Source organism: Ictalurus punctatus, chromosome 1, assembly GCF_001660625.3.
Source record: "Ictalurus punctatus breed USDA103 chromosome 1, Coco_2.0, whole genome shotgun sequence".
In the NCBI taxonomy this organism is placed as follows: Eukaryota; Metazoa; Chordata; class Actinopteri; order Siluriformes; family Ictaluridae; genus Ictalurus; species Ictalurus punctatus.
The window spans coordinates 14,190,764-14,207,480 of NC_030416.2; the positions used below are offsets into that span (position 1 = coordinate 14,190,764).

The 16,717-nt window shown below is 38.6% G+C and overlaps 2 protein-coding genes across 3 annotated transcripts; both read left to right on the forward strand.

Annotated features, from left to right (window-relative positions):
* Window positions 1-1,073: 1,073 nt before the first annotated feature.
* LOC108267376 (uncharacterized protein C2orf66) lies at window positions 1,074-2,397 on the forward strand (the record flags this gene model as incomplete). The annotated part of the gene is made up of 2 exons (XM_017471411.3): window positions 1,074-1,205; window positions 2,122-2,397. Coding segments are annotated over 2 exons (282 nt in total), but the record flags the coding sequence as incomplete, so codon positions are not given.
* A 336-nt stretch (window positions 2,398-2,733) lies between these two features.
* hacl1 (2-hydroxyacyl-CoA lyase 1) lies at window positions 2,734-16,646 on the forward strand. 2 transcript variants are annotated; one of them, XM_017471420.3, is made up of 17 exons: window positions 2,734-2,858; window positions 6,070-6,174; window positions 7,464-7,504; window positions 7,603-7,683; window positions 7,779-7,851; window positions 8,240-8,317; window positions 8,406-8,500; window positions 8,911-9,023; window positions 9,153-9,288; window positions 9,427-9,532; window positions 9,921-10,004; window positions 10,585-10,686; window positions 10,822-10,976; window positions 11,371-11,529; window positions 12,091-12,198; window positions 14,651-14,837; window positions 15,379-16,646. In XM_017471420.3, exons 1-17 carry the CDS (start codon window positions 2,808-2,810, stop codon window positions 15,409-15,411), a joined length of 1,707 nt encoding a protein of 568 aa, XP_017326909.1. In that variant the 5' UTR covers window positions 2,734-2,807; the 3' UTR covers window positions 15,412-16,646. The 2 variants fall into 2 exon arrangements, with proteins under 2 accessions (XP_017326909.1, XP_017326919.1); XM_017471430.3 differs by lacking the exon at window positions 15,379-16,646 and having other exon boundaries at window positions 12,091-12,233; window positions 14,651-14,787.
* The last annotated feature ends 71 nt before the right edge of the window (window positions 16,647-16,717 follow it).

Consider the following 16,717-nt stretch of genomic DNA (forward strand, 5'->3'; position numbering starts at 1 on the left):
TGATTCCCATGGTTGAGGTATGGGCCTGGCAGTGAGTGAATGGCTTGCACTTGCCTTTTAACTTTAGCAGTTTAACTTTAGTAGTTCTACAAAGGGCTTTTACACTCTCTCATTCACACACACACACATGCAAGGCGTTAGCCTGCCATCAGGAGCAGTAAGCGGCTCATTGTGAGATCTAAGTAGATCACCAGCAATCTCATCCAGACTAACAACTCCCTCTTTTCAGTTGTTTCCATCTGGAAATTGCTATTTCTTCCTGAAAGCCAACATTTTCCTTCTGTTGTGATCGATAGAATGTTGATGTGCATCTAAGTAATGAATAATGAGTCTTTATTGATCACATATACATATGCACAGCATCCCAGCATGTCAGGAAGTTGGGGTCAGAGCGCAGGGTCAGCCATGATACAGCGCCCCTGGAGCAGAGAGGGTTAAGGGCCTTGCTCAAGGGCCCAACAGTGGCAGCTTGGCAGTGCTGGGAGCCTGAACCCCCGACCTTCTGATCAGTAACCCAGAGCCTTAACCAAAGCCGTATAGTGACTAGCTCGTTTTTATATCTTCAGTGAAAAGAAAAGAAAGTTCCTCGTTTATAAGCTTTACTCATTAGTGGTCAGCATTCTCTACACACTGTTCTCACTGCCCGGGTAATTGTCAATCTACATTCCCTTTAAGCACATCCTTCACTGCAGCATGGGTTTTTTCTTCTTCTAGCATAGTCTGCATGTCTTTTAAAGGTCAAGTCCATGTATATCATAATTAACTGTGATATTCTGAGGAGTGAGACCGTCATAACATCTCTCTATGATGCATTAATTATAACACAATATGCCATGTGACCTTCAATTATTTCAATAGGAATTATTCATTTATGTGGAAGGTGAGAATTCTTTATGAGGTCTATGCCTCTGTGTATAAAAGGATAGAAAAGAGGGATGGAAAGAGAAACAGAAGAAATTCACCTGCGATTTAACTCTGAAGATTAACAGATAAAGATGTAAGTGAATGGTGTGCTGCTTCTTATTACTTGTTAAGGAAGGGTGTAAGTAGCTGAATGATCTTTAATTTGTGTGTGTGTGGGTGTGTGTTTGTGCGACAGGTTGACTGTATTGGTTTTAGCAGCATTGCTCATGGTCTCAGTTGAGTCGGACACCTTGAGCACAGAAGAATGGAAATCTCTGAGCAATCCAAAGAGCAGAACGTTGGTAAGCTGAACACCTTGTGATCTCTAATACGCTCTATGTTTCTGACACCAACTTCTGTTTAGTTGTGGTCATTACAAGCTGCACTTGTCATGCTGTTCACTCCTATAACAGCTAAATGTTTCCATTGTATTCTGCCTTATTTGTAGATCTCTTTGAATAAAAAATAATGTAAAAGTAAATATCAAAGCCATTTCTGCAGCATGTTTTTTTTTTCCTTCTAGCATAGTCTGCATGTGTTTTAAAGGTCAAATCCATGTACATCATAATTAACTGTGATATTCTGAGGAGTGAGACATCATAATGTATCTCTATGTTGCATTAATTGTAACACGATGTATGTAAAAAAAAAAAAAAAAGTAAAAGTAAATATCAAAGCCATTTCTGGTTTTGACAATAGCCTGTCAGTCATGCCCCTGCTGAAAAAAACAGTAGAAACCCTCATAGAATTTGTGATAGTTGGTTATAATGGGAATTATATTGGTTTTAATGGAACTTGTAATGGTCCCTGTGGTTCTCTACTGGTAATTTGTAGCCTTCTACTGGTGACATGTTATGTCTAGTGGATACCATTAAAGACCAATAATTGTAATGGTTTTAATGGATAGCTGATGGTTTGTACTGGTATTTGTATTGGAAACCATTAGAATTTCTGTGAATTTTTTTTAAGCAGGGGTATTTCAGACAAAAGGTTTTCTTACTGTACTCCACCCTCTTGTTCCTGTTGCTATTTTACTTTCATATTTAATGTTTAGGAATTTCATCCCTATGTTTCATAATGTGTCATAAATTACATGTGTATATTTTTCTTCTTCTTATACTTCTTCTTCGTCCTCTTATTATTATTATTACTATTATTATTATTATTATTATTATTATTATTATTATTATTATTATTATTATTCCCCTTTCTCCCCAGTTTTTCCAGATTCTACAGTCGTATCTTGATGGTCGAGATGAAGCTGAAGGCAGAAAAATACATATGACGGAAGATGCGGACAGCAACCTGGCAAATACTGCACTGGACAAATACAACTTTCTCTACAATAGCATTTTTGATGTTGAATAACATTACAACAAATGTATTAGATTATGTCTGTAATTACCAGATATATTAAACATTATCCTGTGTTTCATTTGGTTGACTAATTAGTTACTAATACACACCACAAAAACATAGCCACTTCAATACCAGTGTCAGAATTATTTCCAGTGTATTCATATGCTATTAAATTTCTTACATTTTACAGTTATATTATAATTACATTTTTCAGCAAGCTTAGCATTGTTATAATAACAAACTCTGATTCACAGGGATGTACTTTTTAATAAACGCATGAAAGGAAATAAATACATTTAATGTAGTTATAGTTATTATTATTATTATTATTATTATTATTATTATTATTATTTTAATGATCTCAGATATAAAGAACCCCCTCTTTCAAGGAACCTTCTCTGGCTTTACGATGCGATTAAATTTTCTAATGAGTGTGACTGCGCAGATTGTGACAGTAGTGATCAGCTCGAATGCACCCGTGTTGCTCACAGCGTCCTGCACTTTGACCGCGCTGCTGTAATTCTGCGCCCATTACAGTTAAAGCTATGGAGGAAGTCACAGGAGCTCAGCTTATTGCTGAAGCACTGAAGGCTCAGGTTAGTGTAATCATTCTGAAATCACTTTCTACTGAATCCAGCAAAGCCCCAGAACCTTTCAAACCTTTAGCCAGTTAAATGAAGCAGTGTGGTTGTTTCTCAGTAACACAGCGGCTAAGTTAAACACGACAAGAAAAAACACACGTTTAAAGGTGCGAAAGTCGATATTTTTCATTTCATTTAATTACTAGTACAAATAATATGGTAACTTTAATAGAAATTATTTTTAAAAAATAGTGTAAGCCATTGTCTCAGAAGAAGTGTTTTACGTAGTTGAACAAAAAAACAGTTTGGAAAAACCTGCCAACCAATCCGGTAAGTTTATTTGTATTTGGACTGGCCTCTTGTCAGTCATTTCATGGAAACGCCCCCAACGCCCCTTCACATCCTCATATATCATTATGAGAAGTTTATATGTTTAGGAGTTATAACTTGTAGTGATGGGAAGTTCAGATCATTTCACTGACCTTTGCGGGTTCTTTGAATCTTGTTCAGCAAAATGAACGAATCTTTTTTCCGAGTCATTTCGTTCTTTCCAGCAGAATATAATTAAATTGTTACATGCTAAATTCCCCAACACATCTAGTACTTAATAAACTATAAAATAAACTATAGGCTAATGCAGCCAAGGCCGAATTATGAGAAACAGAAATGATTAATTCATAGTTTAGCTGGTCTTCAGGCGATGTAGTCTGTTGGTTCACCACACCTCCTGATCCGAGTTCTTCTTTCTTTTGTCACGTCTGTTCCCCGGAAACAGAAATGATTAGTTCATCTCTCGAGTCTTCGGGTTCGAGTCGTTCGTTCATCCGGTGACCTCCCCATAGGCTGAATGCAGTGAGGCTGTGACGTGATGAACGAACAACTCAAACCTGAAGACTCGAGAGGTGAATTAATCATTTCTGTTTCCGGTACAGAACCTATGGGGATGTTGCTGCACATGCGCGGTCAAAAATGAGCGAATCACTCTCTGAGACAACTCATTGTTCCCGAGTCATATTAAAGATTCGTTCGAAATGAATGAATCATTCCTGAACGACACGCCACTAATAACTTGGCTGTCAAGCAGTTGAATGCCCAAGTGTGCATGAAAGTTACAGTGGCATGCAAAAGTTTGGGCACCCCAGTCAAAATTTCTGTTACTGTGAATAGTTAAGTGAGTAGAAGATGAACTGATCTCCAAAAGACATAAAGTTAAAGATGTTAAAGTTAAACATTTGAAGCGAGATTAGTGTTTTTGTTTTGTACAATTTTAGAGTAAAAAATGGAAAGGAGCACCATGTAAAAGTTTGGGCACCCCAAGAGATTTGAGCTCTCAATTAACTTTTACCAAGGTCTCAGACTTTAATTAACTCGTAAGAGCTATGGCTTGTTTAGAGTCATCATTAGGAAAGCCTAGGTGATGCAAATTTCAAAGATTTATAAACATTCTGACTCCTCAAACCTTGTCCCATCAATCAGCAGCAATGGGCTCCTCTAAGCAGCTGCCTAGCCCTCTGAAAATTAAAATAATTGATGTCTACAAAAGCAAGAGAAGGCTATAAGAAGACAGCAAAGTGTTTTAGCTAGGTAGCTGTTTCCTCAGTGCATAATGTAATTAAGAAATGGCCATAAAAAAAGGAAAGGTGGAGGTCAAGTTGAGTTCTGGAAGACCAAGAAAACTTTCAGAGAGCTGCTCATAGGATTGCAAATCACCGCCCCCGCCCCCTTTGACTGTAGAAGACCTTCGGGAACATTTTAGCACACTCTGGAGTGCTGGCGCACTGTTCTACTGTGCAGTAACACCTGCACAAATATGACCTTCACAGATCAGAAGAAAATCTTTCCTGCATCCTCATCACAAAATTCAGCGTCAGAAGTTTGCAGATGAACATCTAAACATGCATGCATTTTGAACACAAGTCCTGCGGATTGACGCAGTTAAAATGGAACTTTTTTGGCCACAGTGAGCAAATGTATGTTTGGAGAAAACAGGGTGCAGTATATCATGAAAAGAACACCTCTCCAACAGTTAAGCGGGGGTGGATTGATCATGCTTTGGGCTTGTGTTGCAGCCAATGGCACGGGGAACATTTCACTCTTAGAAGGAAGAATGGATTCAATTAAATATCAGCAAATTCTGGAACAAACATCTCATGGTCTATAAAAAAAAAAAAGCTGAAGGTGAAAAGAGGATGGTTTCTACAACAGGATAATGATCCAAAACGCACCTCAAAATCCACAATGGACTACCTCAAGAGGCACAAGCTGAAGGTTTTGGCATGGCCCTCACAGTCCCCTGACCTAAACATCATCGTAAATATGTGGATAGACCTCAGAAGAGCAGTGCATGCAAGACGGCCCAAGAATCTCACAGAACTACAAGCGTTTTGCAAGGCAGAATGGGTGAAAATCCCCCAAACAAGAATTGAATGAGTCTCTTAGCTGGCTACAAAAAGCATTTACAAGCTGTGATACTTGCCAAAGTGGGTGTTACTAAGTATTGACCATGACCGTGCCCAAACTTTTCCATGCCACTGTATGTCATGACAGTCCTGGCTAATGCAAACTCCGGGAAGCTTGTGGGCGGATATTTGTGTACATGCATGGAAGTGGGGGTTGGCTCAGTGAGCAAAAAAACCCAACAATCATTCAAGTCTTATTCAACTGCAAATGTTTCAATATTTTCTGATCTGATCCACTGACGTGTTGTAAGATGACTGACACGACACAGATCATGCACATGAGCATGTCTTTGGTGTTTTCCATGTCCTTGTATACGCTTGCTGAGAGTTAGTGAGAGTATGAGCATCAGATTAGTGCATTGTGTCAATAATGAAAAATGGAACTGGCGTATCCATGTGGTCTTTGGAATACGCACAAATACTGTTAACATTTTATAATGCCTCCTTCTGTTTCCCGCTGCTCAAAGCTTACTGGTGCTTTGTAAATCAGGTTCTCAATCGTTATTCACAGCACATTTCTCCTCTATTCTGCGTCAAATTAATATCCTGTGCTACCAGTAGTTTAGAACCTGTTTATTACATTTCCGCAAATAACGGAGCTGTCAAGTTGGATGTGATGGACGTGGACATGAGTTTATTCTAAACTTTTCAGATCCTAAATTTTTTTTTTTTCTCCATCAAAAGCACGAAGATTATGCACTTCTGATTTTATTTCTTTTATCTTGTACGTACTCTAATATGGTTTAATGCTCATCCTAATGCTGCAGAATGTGGAGTACGTGTTTGGCATCGTTGGGGTTCCCATCATTGAGGTTGCCATGGCAGCCCAGGCTGCCGGCATCAAGTATGTGGGCATGCGCAATGAACAAGCGGTAAGAGCACACCCCATCACAAACAGCTAAAAGAATGCTTCAAAAACTTACACAGAGCTATGCAGCTATGAACTAGATAACAAGTAATGGATTTTTACAACTACTAATCAGGATCATGAGTACGTGATGACATCATCACAAACAACTTGCAGTGTGTTGAGTTGTTAAAACCCCAAACTAGAACGACTTCATTACTTATGTGCTTCTACTGTGTAACCATGTGTAACTCTACTACAATTGCTAGCTCTTCAATCTAATCAGTTTAGGTTTTTAATATGTTCATTTTACTTCTTAGTTATTCAGGTACATAGACCAGTCTAGCGTATGTACATATTCTCTAAGAATTGCTTTTGTTGTTGTTCTGCCTTCTGCTGCTTGTTCTTTTTGTAAGTCAGTATAGATAAGAGTTTGTGCTAAATTATTGAGTTTAAATGTACATACATAAAAATGAACAAAAATACTTTGAACAGATGAAATGTTATGGACGGTTTTGCTTTGATTTATGTATAGAGTACTGTGTAAAAGTCTTAGGCACATTTTTTTTTTATTAATACAAAAACCACATTTTTTTTATTAATACGTAAGCCACATTTTTTTATTAATACAAAAAACATTTTTTATTTATTAATACATAAACCACATTTTTAAAAAATGAATTCATAAACCACATTTTTAATACATAAACCAGTTTTTTATTAATAGATAAACCAATTTTTTTTATTAATACAAAAAGAATCTTTAGTAGTACATAACCACATTTTTAATACATAAACCAATTTTATTATTAATACATAAACCACATTTTTTTATTAATACAAAAACCAATTTTTGTATTAGTACATAAGCCCATTTTTATTAAGCGCATTTTTATTAATGCAAAAAACTCTAAACTTTGTCTTAGACATACATTTATTTATTTATTTATTTATTCAGTAAAAATATTATATTTCCACACTACATTTCCAACCAAAATTAAATGTTATAGTTGTTTTTTTTTTATATCAGTAAAGAAGGTACATTTTTATGTAATAGACCACTAAAAAAAGCCCTCAAAAAAACAACCCTGATGCAGTCTGTCAGGCTTTACCTGCAAAAGCAAAATCTCCAGAAGAGCTGTGACAGATTCTCAAATATGCTTAGGAACAAACATCCTTTAATTTAGTAAAATAAAAAAACTTTGTTGTTTGCTGCTGTTTACAGAATTTTTTTTAAATGTATAGACGTTTCCACAAGTACTGTATATTTCAGTATGCAGTATATTTCCTTTAATGCACATCTCTTTTCAACAGGCCTGTTATGCTGCTTCTGCAGTCGGATATTTAACAGGACGGTATGCGTTTCCCTTAATTGATTTCTCGTGTACTATCGGTGCGTTTGCTTTTTGTGCCCAAACATTCACCCTTATTGCTCTTTGCTACCCTGTCACAGTCCAGCAGTGTGTCTAGTGGTGTCTGGACCTGGGCTGATCCATGCACTTGGTGGAATGGCCAATGCTAACATGAACTGCTGGTAATGAGTTTGAAATCTCATTGAATGTGTGAATCCTTGTACTATACACAGATTCACTCTTTTTTCCCCCTCTTCTTTTATTTCTTTAATTCCAGGCCTGTGATTGTCATTGGAGGCTCCGCAGATCAGAATCAGGAGACAACCGGAGCATTTCAAGAATTTCCACAGGTGGTTATGCGTGATGCTTTTGGGTTGTACATCTGTCCTTTCATCCCTCCATACCTCTGTATGAGATTCTCATTAGCATGATATCTTAAGAGTGGTTGTATGATTTATTTGGAATTATCATTGTAACCAGGTCAAGGTTACAGCAAGATTAAATGTGTGAAATAGTCGTTCTTCAATAGCTTCCTTCCTCTCTGAAGTGTAGTTAAAGTAAGTGTATTTCTAGCATACAAATTATTAACAAGAAGGACTAGACTTGTTGGGGGCTAGACATTCACTTTGATGCAGTTGCCGTCGGGTTCTGCTTGTTTTTTTTGTTTGTTTTGTTTTTTTTAAACCCTACATCAAATGTAGGCATCAAACTGAATTTCTCTCCTCTTTTCTTGATCAGGTAGAAGCCTGTCGTCTTTACAGCAAGTTTTCAGCCCGACCAGGCAGCCTTGTTATGATACCAGCTGTAGTTGAAAAGGTAACGTTAGAATATATTTATTTCTTTTAGGCCTGTGGTTTCTCACTCCTGTTTCTTTATGTAAGTGCTTGCTTTGTTGTATCACCAGGCAGTAAGGAGCTGTATTTACGGTCGTCCAGGAGCATGCTACATAGACATCCCTGGTGACATGGTGAATGCAAGAGTGGACCGGAAAACCATCAGGTGATTCCAGATATGTCTTTTGTGTGTGATTTTGTTTTTCCATCTACATATTTCTGACTCATCGTTAAGTCTTTTTGATCCATGAGTTCATGCATGTGATTGAAAATAAGCACGGTACAGTGGGTAGAATTACCGTGTCACTGTTAACGGGTCTCCTGTTCGATCCTGAGCTCAGGTTTCCTTCAGGTTCTCTGGTTTCCTCCCACCTACCAAAACATGCAAGTAGGTAAATTGGCTATGCTGAATTGCCCTAGGGTGTGAATGAGTGTATTTGTGTGTGTGTTTGTGCATGGCATCCTGATCCACAGTGAACCTGACCAGTATGAAGCAGTTACTTAACTTTTCTCTGAAGTCATTCAGCCAGGTTATGTCTGACTCTGACTTCAGCTCCTGTCACTGTGTGACTTCAGGTTTCCGTCCTGTTGTCCTCCTCCTCCAGTGAGCCTGGCTAGCAATCACGAAATCTCCAAAGCTGTCACGATGCTCAAACAGGCCCAGAGACCGCTGCTCATCATTGGCAAAGGTGACACTGAAACAATATGTTTCCTCACTCTATTCTACAGGGCATTGTTCCTGGTGTAGCTGTAAGTATGTGAGTAGTGCAGTACTTTATATACACACATACATACAGTAAACGTGTATATGTGTGTAGGCGCGGCATACAGCCGGGCGGAGAACGAAATTAAAGAGCTGGTGGAAGTAAGTGGGTTGCCCTTCCTGCCTACTCCGATGGGAAAAGGAGTACTTCCTGATGACCATCCCAACTGTGTGGCTGCTGCCCGCTCCAGGTATGTGCATGTGTGGTCCACTTCCACTTTAAATTGAATACATTACTGACACAAAAGCTAAATAATTAGATCTGTTTTTGAATACCATTTCTTAATAATCCATGTAAACCCTGAAAAAAAGCTGTGTCTGTATTCCAGAGCTCTGCTGCAGGCAGATGTGGTAGTGCTGCTGGGTGCCAGACTAAACTGGATCCTGCACTTTGGCTTCCCTCCCAGATTTAGCCCTGATATGAAACTTATTCAGGTACGTTTAGAATAGAGTGCAAACAGGCATTTTAGGGCAAACAAACCTCTGCAGAAATCCAGATGCCCTGTTGTCAGGCATAGCAATGTTAAAACAGCTCAAGGTGATAGATCAGATTCAGCGTTCTAAACTAGACATTTCTGTGTGATATCCATTTAGCCACCTTTATCTTTCATTTTCTCCCAGTGTATTCATCCCAATATATTCACTGAGATATTGTCTGTTGTATTACCCCAATGCAAGCTGATTGCCTGTACCTACCTTTAACTGTCTCTTGTTGGTTTAAGGAGTAAATGATTGTGTTGTTTTGGGCTCTCGCTCTCTCTCTCTCTCTCTCTCTCGCTCTCGCTCTCGCTCTCTCTCTCTCTCTCTCTCTCTCTCTCTCTAGGTGGATATATGTGCAGAGGAGCTGAGTAATAATGTGAGAGCTACAGCAGCACTACTGGGAGATGTCAGGGCTGTAGTCAGCCAGGTATCCACAACATGGCATGTTGCATGTTATTACCTATATTAGTATATTTACTTTATACAGATACAGATAAACCTCACTGTAAATTTGGTCACATGCAAGGTCATGTTTTTTTTTTTCTTTAAAGGTAATTTCCGAAAGGGCATCCAAAAGAGTGTAAAAACGGGGTTTCAGGCAGTCATAAAGGCAAAATGTGGGCCATTATTTCATTTTTTTTAAATATTCATATCACAGACAGGAAATCCAAACATTCTGACTCATTTCATCTTGTCTTCACTGCTAATATCTTACCATACACTATTGAAACATTCACATGAACCCGATAATGATAATTAATCTACAAAGCTGCACTGTCAATCCTAATCTTCTTTGCTTTGTTTTTGCTTCTTTTCTTTGCCTTTATTTTGCACAAAATGTATAAAAATCTTTTGCACTTTACAGACCTTTAGGGGTGGGTGTATTTGAGGTGAAGGCTTTTTATTTGCAACATGCCTCACAGCAGCAGAAGGCTCTAAAAACTGTAGATTTAATCACAGACTTACTTTTAATAAGCATTTTTTTTTTTTCCTGAATTAAAATCTAGCTGGTAGAACTCTTGAGATTAAACACATGGCTGTATCCAGCAGACACAGAGTGGTGGACAAACCTGAAAGAAAAAATGGCTTCCAACGCTCGGATATCAAAGGTAACGGCCTGACTTGATAAAAAAAAAAAAAATTGGTCATGAATCAAATTGATGCACATAATTTTGCTCAGTATTAATTTAATTTCTGTGTTTACCTCTGCACTCGAAATAAATAGACCTTTTTTTCATATGCAGGCTCTTTCTCTCCAAAACACTCTGCCCATGAACTACTATACAGCATTTTACCACATCGCTGAACTCCTACCCAAAGACTGTGTCATTGTCAGTGAAGGAGCCAACACCATGGACATTGGCCGCACCATGCTGCTCAACTACTTACCCAGACGCAGGTCTTTCACATCAGTTCGTCCCCCCCAATTTGGTCTGGTCTGTTACACCCACTAACTAACTCTCACATAATCACGTGATCGCTACCAACTGGGGAGGGTGGAGTAAACACGTGCTTCCTCCAAGAGGAGAACTGCCCTCTTCCGCATGCATTAGTTTACGGATGCCAATTGGTAGTGTCGTTCTGATTGTTGGGAGAAAGTGTATAAATTTCTAAATTCAGTAACACTGCAGTCACTTATTTCCACATATTCCATTTACAGCTGAGAACCTGACTCCTTGATGATCCATGAATTGGCACCATAGACCTTAAAATGTGAAAACAATACAGCAGAGTTTGAAACGTAAAGCTAAATCCATGGCAACACTTAGGTCATCTCGTGATCTCTTCTGCAGGCTGGATGCCGGGACGTTCGGCACCATGGGAGTGGGACTTGGTTTTGCCATTGCTGCAGCAGTATTGGAGAAGGCTCAGCAGACAGGCAGAAGAGTGGTGTGTGTGGAAGGAGACAGTGCGTTTGGCTTCTCAGGCATGGAAGTAGAGACCATGTGCAGGTAAAGCTCATGCTTTTAACCACTCAGTGACCAGGATTATAGTTGAGGCGTGACTGTCCATGCATGCGTGGTGGACCCAGCAAGAATTCAAGTGACATTGTTCACTTATTGGCCTGTGTACCTTAGATACTGTACATCTGCAGGATTAAAAGCATCATCCACTTGCATGGCAAAGTCAAAATGTCCCAGTCTCACAGGTTTCCATTTCAAACATATTCTGGGACACATATTTGTATCATTTAAAACTTTCCACCCTTGTTGTGATTGTTGTCATGAGCATCTCAAATCAAAAACTATGACCATACATTTACAAATATTCACTAATTATTCCATTTATTATTATTGTTGTTGTTGTTATTACTGCACATTTGTGCATAAAGGATTCTCCATTTGAAATTATTCAAATATAGCTGTTCTGTAGACATGTTACAAGATCTATGGCCTGTTTCTGTGCCGATAGAATGAATGCAGTCTGATTGTATTTCATTGTTTTATTCTGTTCTATTGTTTGTGTAATTTTACTACTACTACTGAGTGTAAAATTGTATGTTTTTTGAACAGGTATAAGCTGCCAATCATCATCATTGTCATCAACAACAATGGCATATATAGTGGTGTAAATACAGAGACATGGAAGGAAATGGAGAAGATGGGAGACATGACCACTATGTGAGTGGTACATCTCTTCACTGACGACTTCACAGGCTAGTAGCAAAACTACTGATGAGGAGGCACGGGGTCAGTGCACTGGGGTCCAAAAGTCTGAGACCACATATTAAATATTTGAATATTTAATATACAATTAATTTCTAGGTCCCTAAAGCACCTAGCACATCATTAATGAAATCATTAATGAAAGGGCAATTTTAAACCTAAGTGCATACATATTAATACAGTAGATAAATCAGGGTAGTTGCAGAGACAGAAAGGTGTTATCCTAGATACTGCCTGAGAGGAACATCGTTAGACTTTGTGGAAGGAATAACGACACTGGGCTATTCAGACTGTAAGGAAATCTCATTTCACCCGTGAGAAGTGAAGCAGTGACATCTTATGCTATGAGCATCTTTAGACACATGCCAAATGTCCTGAAGTTGAAGGCCTGAGTTGGCATGTGCCCTGTGATGCCTCAAAATGCCAAGATAAGACAAGAAAAGAATTTCATTCTTGCTACAACAAGAAGCCAATGCTGTGACATCAATACAGATGTTATAGAGAGAACTTGGGGAGATTATAAACTAGTTAAGCATCAACATTCTGAATATTCTGTTAAGGTCTTTTGCATATGAATGAAGACCATTGAGAAGAGAGTTGCATGAATCAAGTCTAGGAATTGCTTGTAGAAAAATTTGAGAAGATTCTGTGGTTATATTCATGTGATGTTATGAAGAAGTAATATGAAGAAATATCTGGTGGTTGATTTAGTGTTGATGTTGAAGTTAAAATCACATTATTCTGATGGGGTCAATGGAGATTTAAGGGCAGCAGAGGGGAAGTACAGTCGGGTCCATAAGTATTTGGACAGTGACACAATTTTCATAATTTTGCCGATGTACACCACCACAGTTGATTTGAAATGAAGCAATCGAGATGTGGTTGAAGTGTAGACGTTCAGCTTTAATTCAACGGGTTTAACAAAAAATATTGCATTAAACATTTATGCAAAAGGAGTCCCTCTATTTTCACAGGTTCAAAAGTAATTTGATTATTGACTGACAAGCAGTTTCATGGCCAGGTGTGGCCTGTTTCCTCATTATTTCATGATAAATTAAGGAGATAAAAGGTCTTGAGTTGATTCCAAGTTTTGAATTTGCATTTGATACAGTAGCTGTTCATGGGAACTCTCAATGTGCTGTCCAAATAGATACAATTGACGGAGGACATTCTTAAAAAGAAGTAATGCACTGGCGAGCTCAGCAACACAAACAGCCTGGAAGACCATGGAAGACAACTGAAGTGGATGATCGCAGAATTATTTCCTTGTTGAAGAAAAACCCTTTCACACCCTAGCAAAGTCAAGAAAAAAAGGCTGGCAAAGCATCTCAAGGGAGGAAACTCAGCATTTGACGATGTCCATGGGTTCCAGACTTGAGGCAGTCATTGACTAGAAAGCATTTGCATCCAAGTCTTAAAAATAATCCTGATATTTATGATTTCTAGTTTGTCCAATTACTTTTGACCCATTAAACGGTTAATGCAATATTTTTGTTAATCCACTTGAATTAAAGCTGAAAGTGTACACTTCAATCACATCTTGACCGCTTCATTTCGAATCCGTTGTGGCGGTGTACGGAGGCAAAATGATGAAAATTGTGTCGCTGTCCAAATACTTATGGACCTTAATGTATATCAGTTCAGTCTTGTCAAGGTTTCAGCTGAAAAGTCTTCATCCAAACAAAGTTCAAATCCCAGCACTACCAAGCTGCCACGATTGTTTCCTCCACTGTTGTGTCCAGTCTCAATTGTAAGTCGCTTTGGATAAAGGCAACAGCTAAATTTAATCATTTAGACCAGGAACTGACCATTGAAGCACTCCTCTAGTAATGAAATGGGGTATTTTTTTCCATCCCCATGTCGGCAATATTGGAATTGAACATGTGGTGATTTACAGTGTCAAAGACAGCAGACATGTCTAGAAAGATGAGAACAGAAGACTTAGTGTTGTCTGGCTTTATGACTGCTTGCAGGGCTGTCTCTGTAGAACTCATGGTCTTGTAACCAGACTGGATAGCATCCATTCATTGATCATTGAATTGAAGATATGAAGACAGCTGTCTGTCACGTTCCAGTGTCTTAGATAGGAATGAAGGAAGGGAAACAGGTTTGGTAGACGGCTTAATTGTGGGCTTGCTATAGAGTTACAGAGGTGCGAACACTCTTGCAAGGTGCAGGAGTTTTGTAACAGGTAATGATGTAAGGCAAAGACAACAGTTGAGTTTTCTCATTTATCTCATTTACACTTGTATATTTGTCACCAGTATAAATAAGCATTCGCATGATTCGCAGTTTCAGTTCTGGTTTAGTGCTGCATGCTGTGGGATGCTATAGAACAGACCACAACACTTGCTCTTTTTCCCAGTGTGCTAATGAGAATATTGTCATGCATTTGTGTGTATTTCAGAGCTCCTCCAGTAACACTCCTGCCCGAGGCACGTTACGAGCAGGTAATGTGTGCGTTCGGGGGAAGCGGCTATCTGGTCAGGACAGTAGAGGAACTGTGCACTGCCCTACAGCAGAGCTTGAATGAGACCGCCACCCCAAGCCTAATTAACGTGCTCATAGACCCGAGCTCGGACCGAAAGCAACAGGTAGCCATATACACTCCTCTAGCATCTGGGTAAAAACCCATATTTAACAAGGTGAAATTATTTTACAAGCACAGTCTAAATGTGAGAATGTAAGCTCTAACCCTAACCGTAACCCTAAGCTTATGTTATTCCTTGTTTCGGTTTTGGTAGAGTTAAAGGTTGTGTGTTAAATTGACTGTGGACTTATACTGAGATATTTTATAGGATGCAAAGTTGAATATATTTTCTCTGTTTTACTTTTGAGGAATATAACTGGCTAGAGTTATGTGCTATGGTTTATTGTCAGATTTGTTGGCCTAGATTTTAGGTGTACACCTCCACTTACTGTACAGTACAGGTGTGTGTGTATCAACAGTAGGGAGTCAGTAAGACAAATAATATGTTGAGTGTATTTGTCCTCAGGAATTAAGCTGAGCAGCTCAGTCTGGGTGTACTGCAGCATATTGCATTCATAAAGATTGATTGCAAATTTGTTCCTTTCTTGGTTTGTTCTCATTCTGCCCCCTAGCTCACTTTTGTGTTTGTCTCTCTGTCTGTTTAGGAGTTCCCCTGGCTGACTCGCTCTAACCTGTAAGAGAGTAAGAAGAGGAGTTAAGCTGGAATCGCTATCCCTCTTTGCTATGATGGATTTACATATGACTCGCACAGTGCCTTCCTGTGATCTTTAATGATAATGAAAATCACAAAATGTATTGTAATGGGAAGTGGCAGTGGCACATGCCGATTCAACAGTGCTCTTCTAAACCTAGACGACACAACTACCCGATCCTGCACCTTTATGTATTCCCATTAATTACCAGATGTTTTCTAAAAAAAAAAAAAAAAACTAAACAAATTAAATATGAGGCTCTTTTTTTCAGCCACAAACCTGACCTGTGGTTAACCTGTGATTATGAATTTATTGATCTTTTATCTCTTTACATAATAAAGAACAATCGCAATTGACCCCGCTAACATAAGTTTTAAAATTAGAAAGTCCAGACCCAGCAGTTCTTATATGGATTTATATTTTCCAGACTCCAAATTCATCCCATGAAGGACTTGTGAATCAACTCATGAGTTGAACTAAGGAGCGTGTTAAATCTGGGTAGATGCTGAACTCTCTGTATTGTGGCTCTCGTGGATTGCATTCTGATGCCCCTGTTTTAAAATTTACACAGAAGTAGTCCCATGACTGAAATTGTATTTCTTAAACATTTGAAAATATACGTTTGTACAAATTGCAGGGGTTACTTGTCTTTACAAAAATAGTAATAAGATAATGTGGCAACATGTAAGAATTGCAGCACTTGAGCTGTTAATGGAATATATATGTAATGTAAGTGTATGTGAAAGTGTTGGAAGTGGTTTGATGTCCAAGGTAAAAAGGCCGGAAAGGGCTCTGGTTAAGCTCAGTTCATGTTCTAGTTAATTAAAGCCTTCCTGTCCTTTGCTTCTCCTGCATGTCAAAGACCATCAGTGCTTTAGCTCAGCAATAAAGCAAGGCAAGACTCTCAATCCAGCAAACAGCTCTCAGGGGGCCGAGAGTCATGTCACATAAATGACCAAGTTTTTAGTGGAGTACTTCACTGAACTATTTCTGTAGATGTAATTATGGATGTCTGACTCGATATGTAGTTTAGATTTGACCTCTTTATTTCGTTTGTGCAGTCTCTGCTATACAAAGGACAATATATAATAATAATAATATGGATGTACAGTTTCCTATAATCTATACGAGCTGAGCATGAGTGCAGGTTCTAATTTTTACTGTGTGTTCTATGGGATGTGTTGTAAATGAAATGTGATTATTAAAATGCACTGCCTGTATTTGACTTGTGCAGATGGACTGGCACCTGTAGTGAATTGCATTAAGCATGTTTTATCTCCACGGCAGGGCT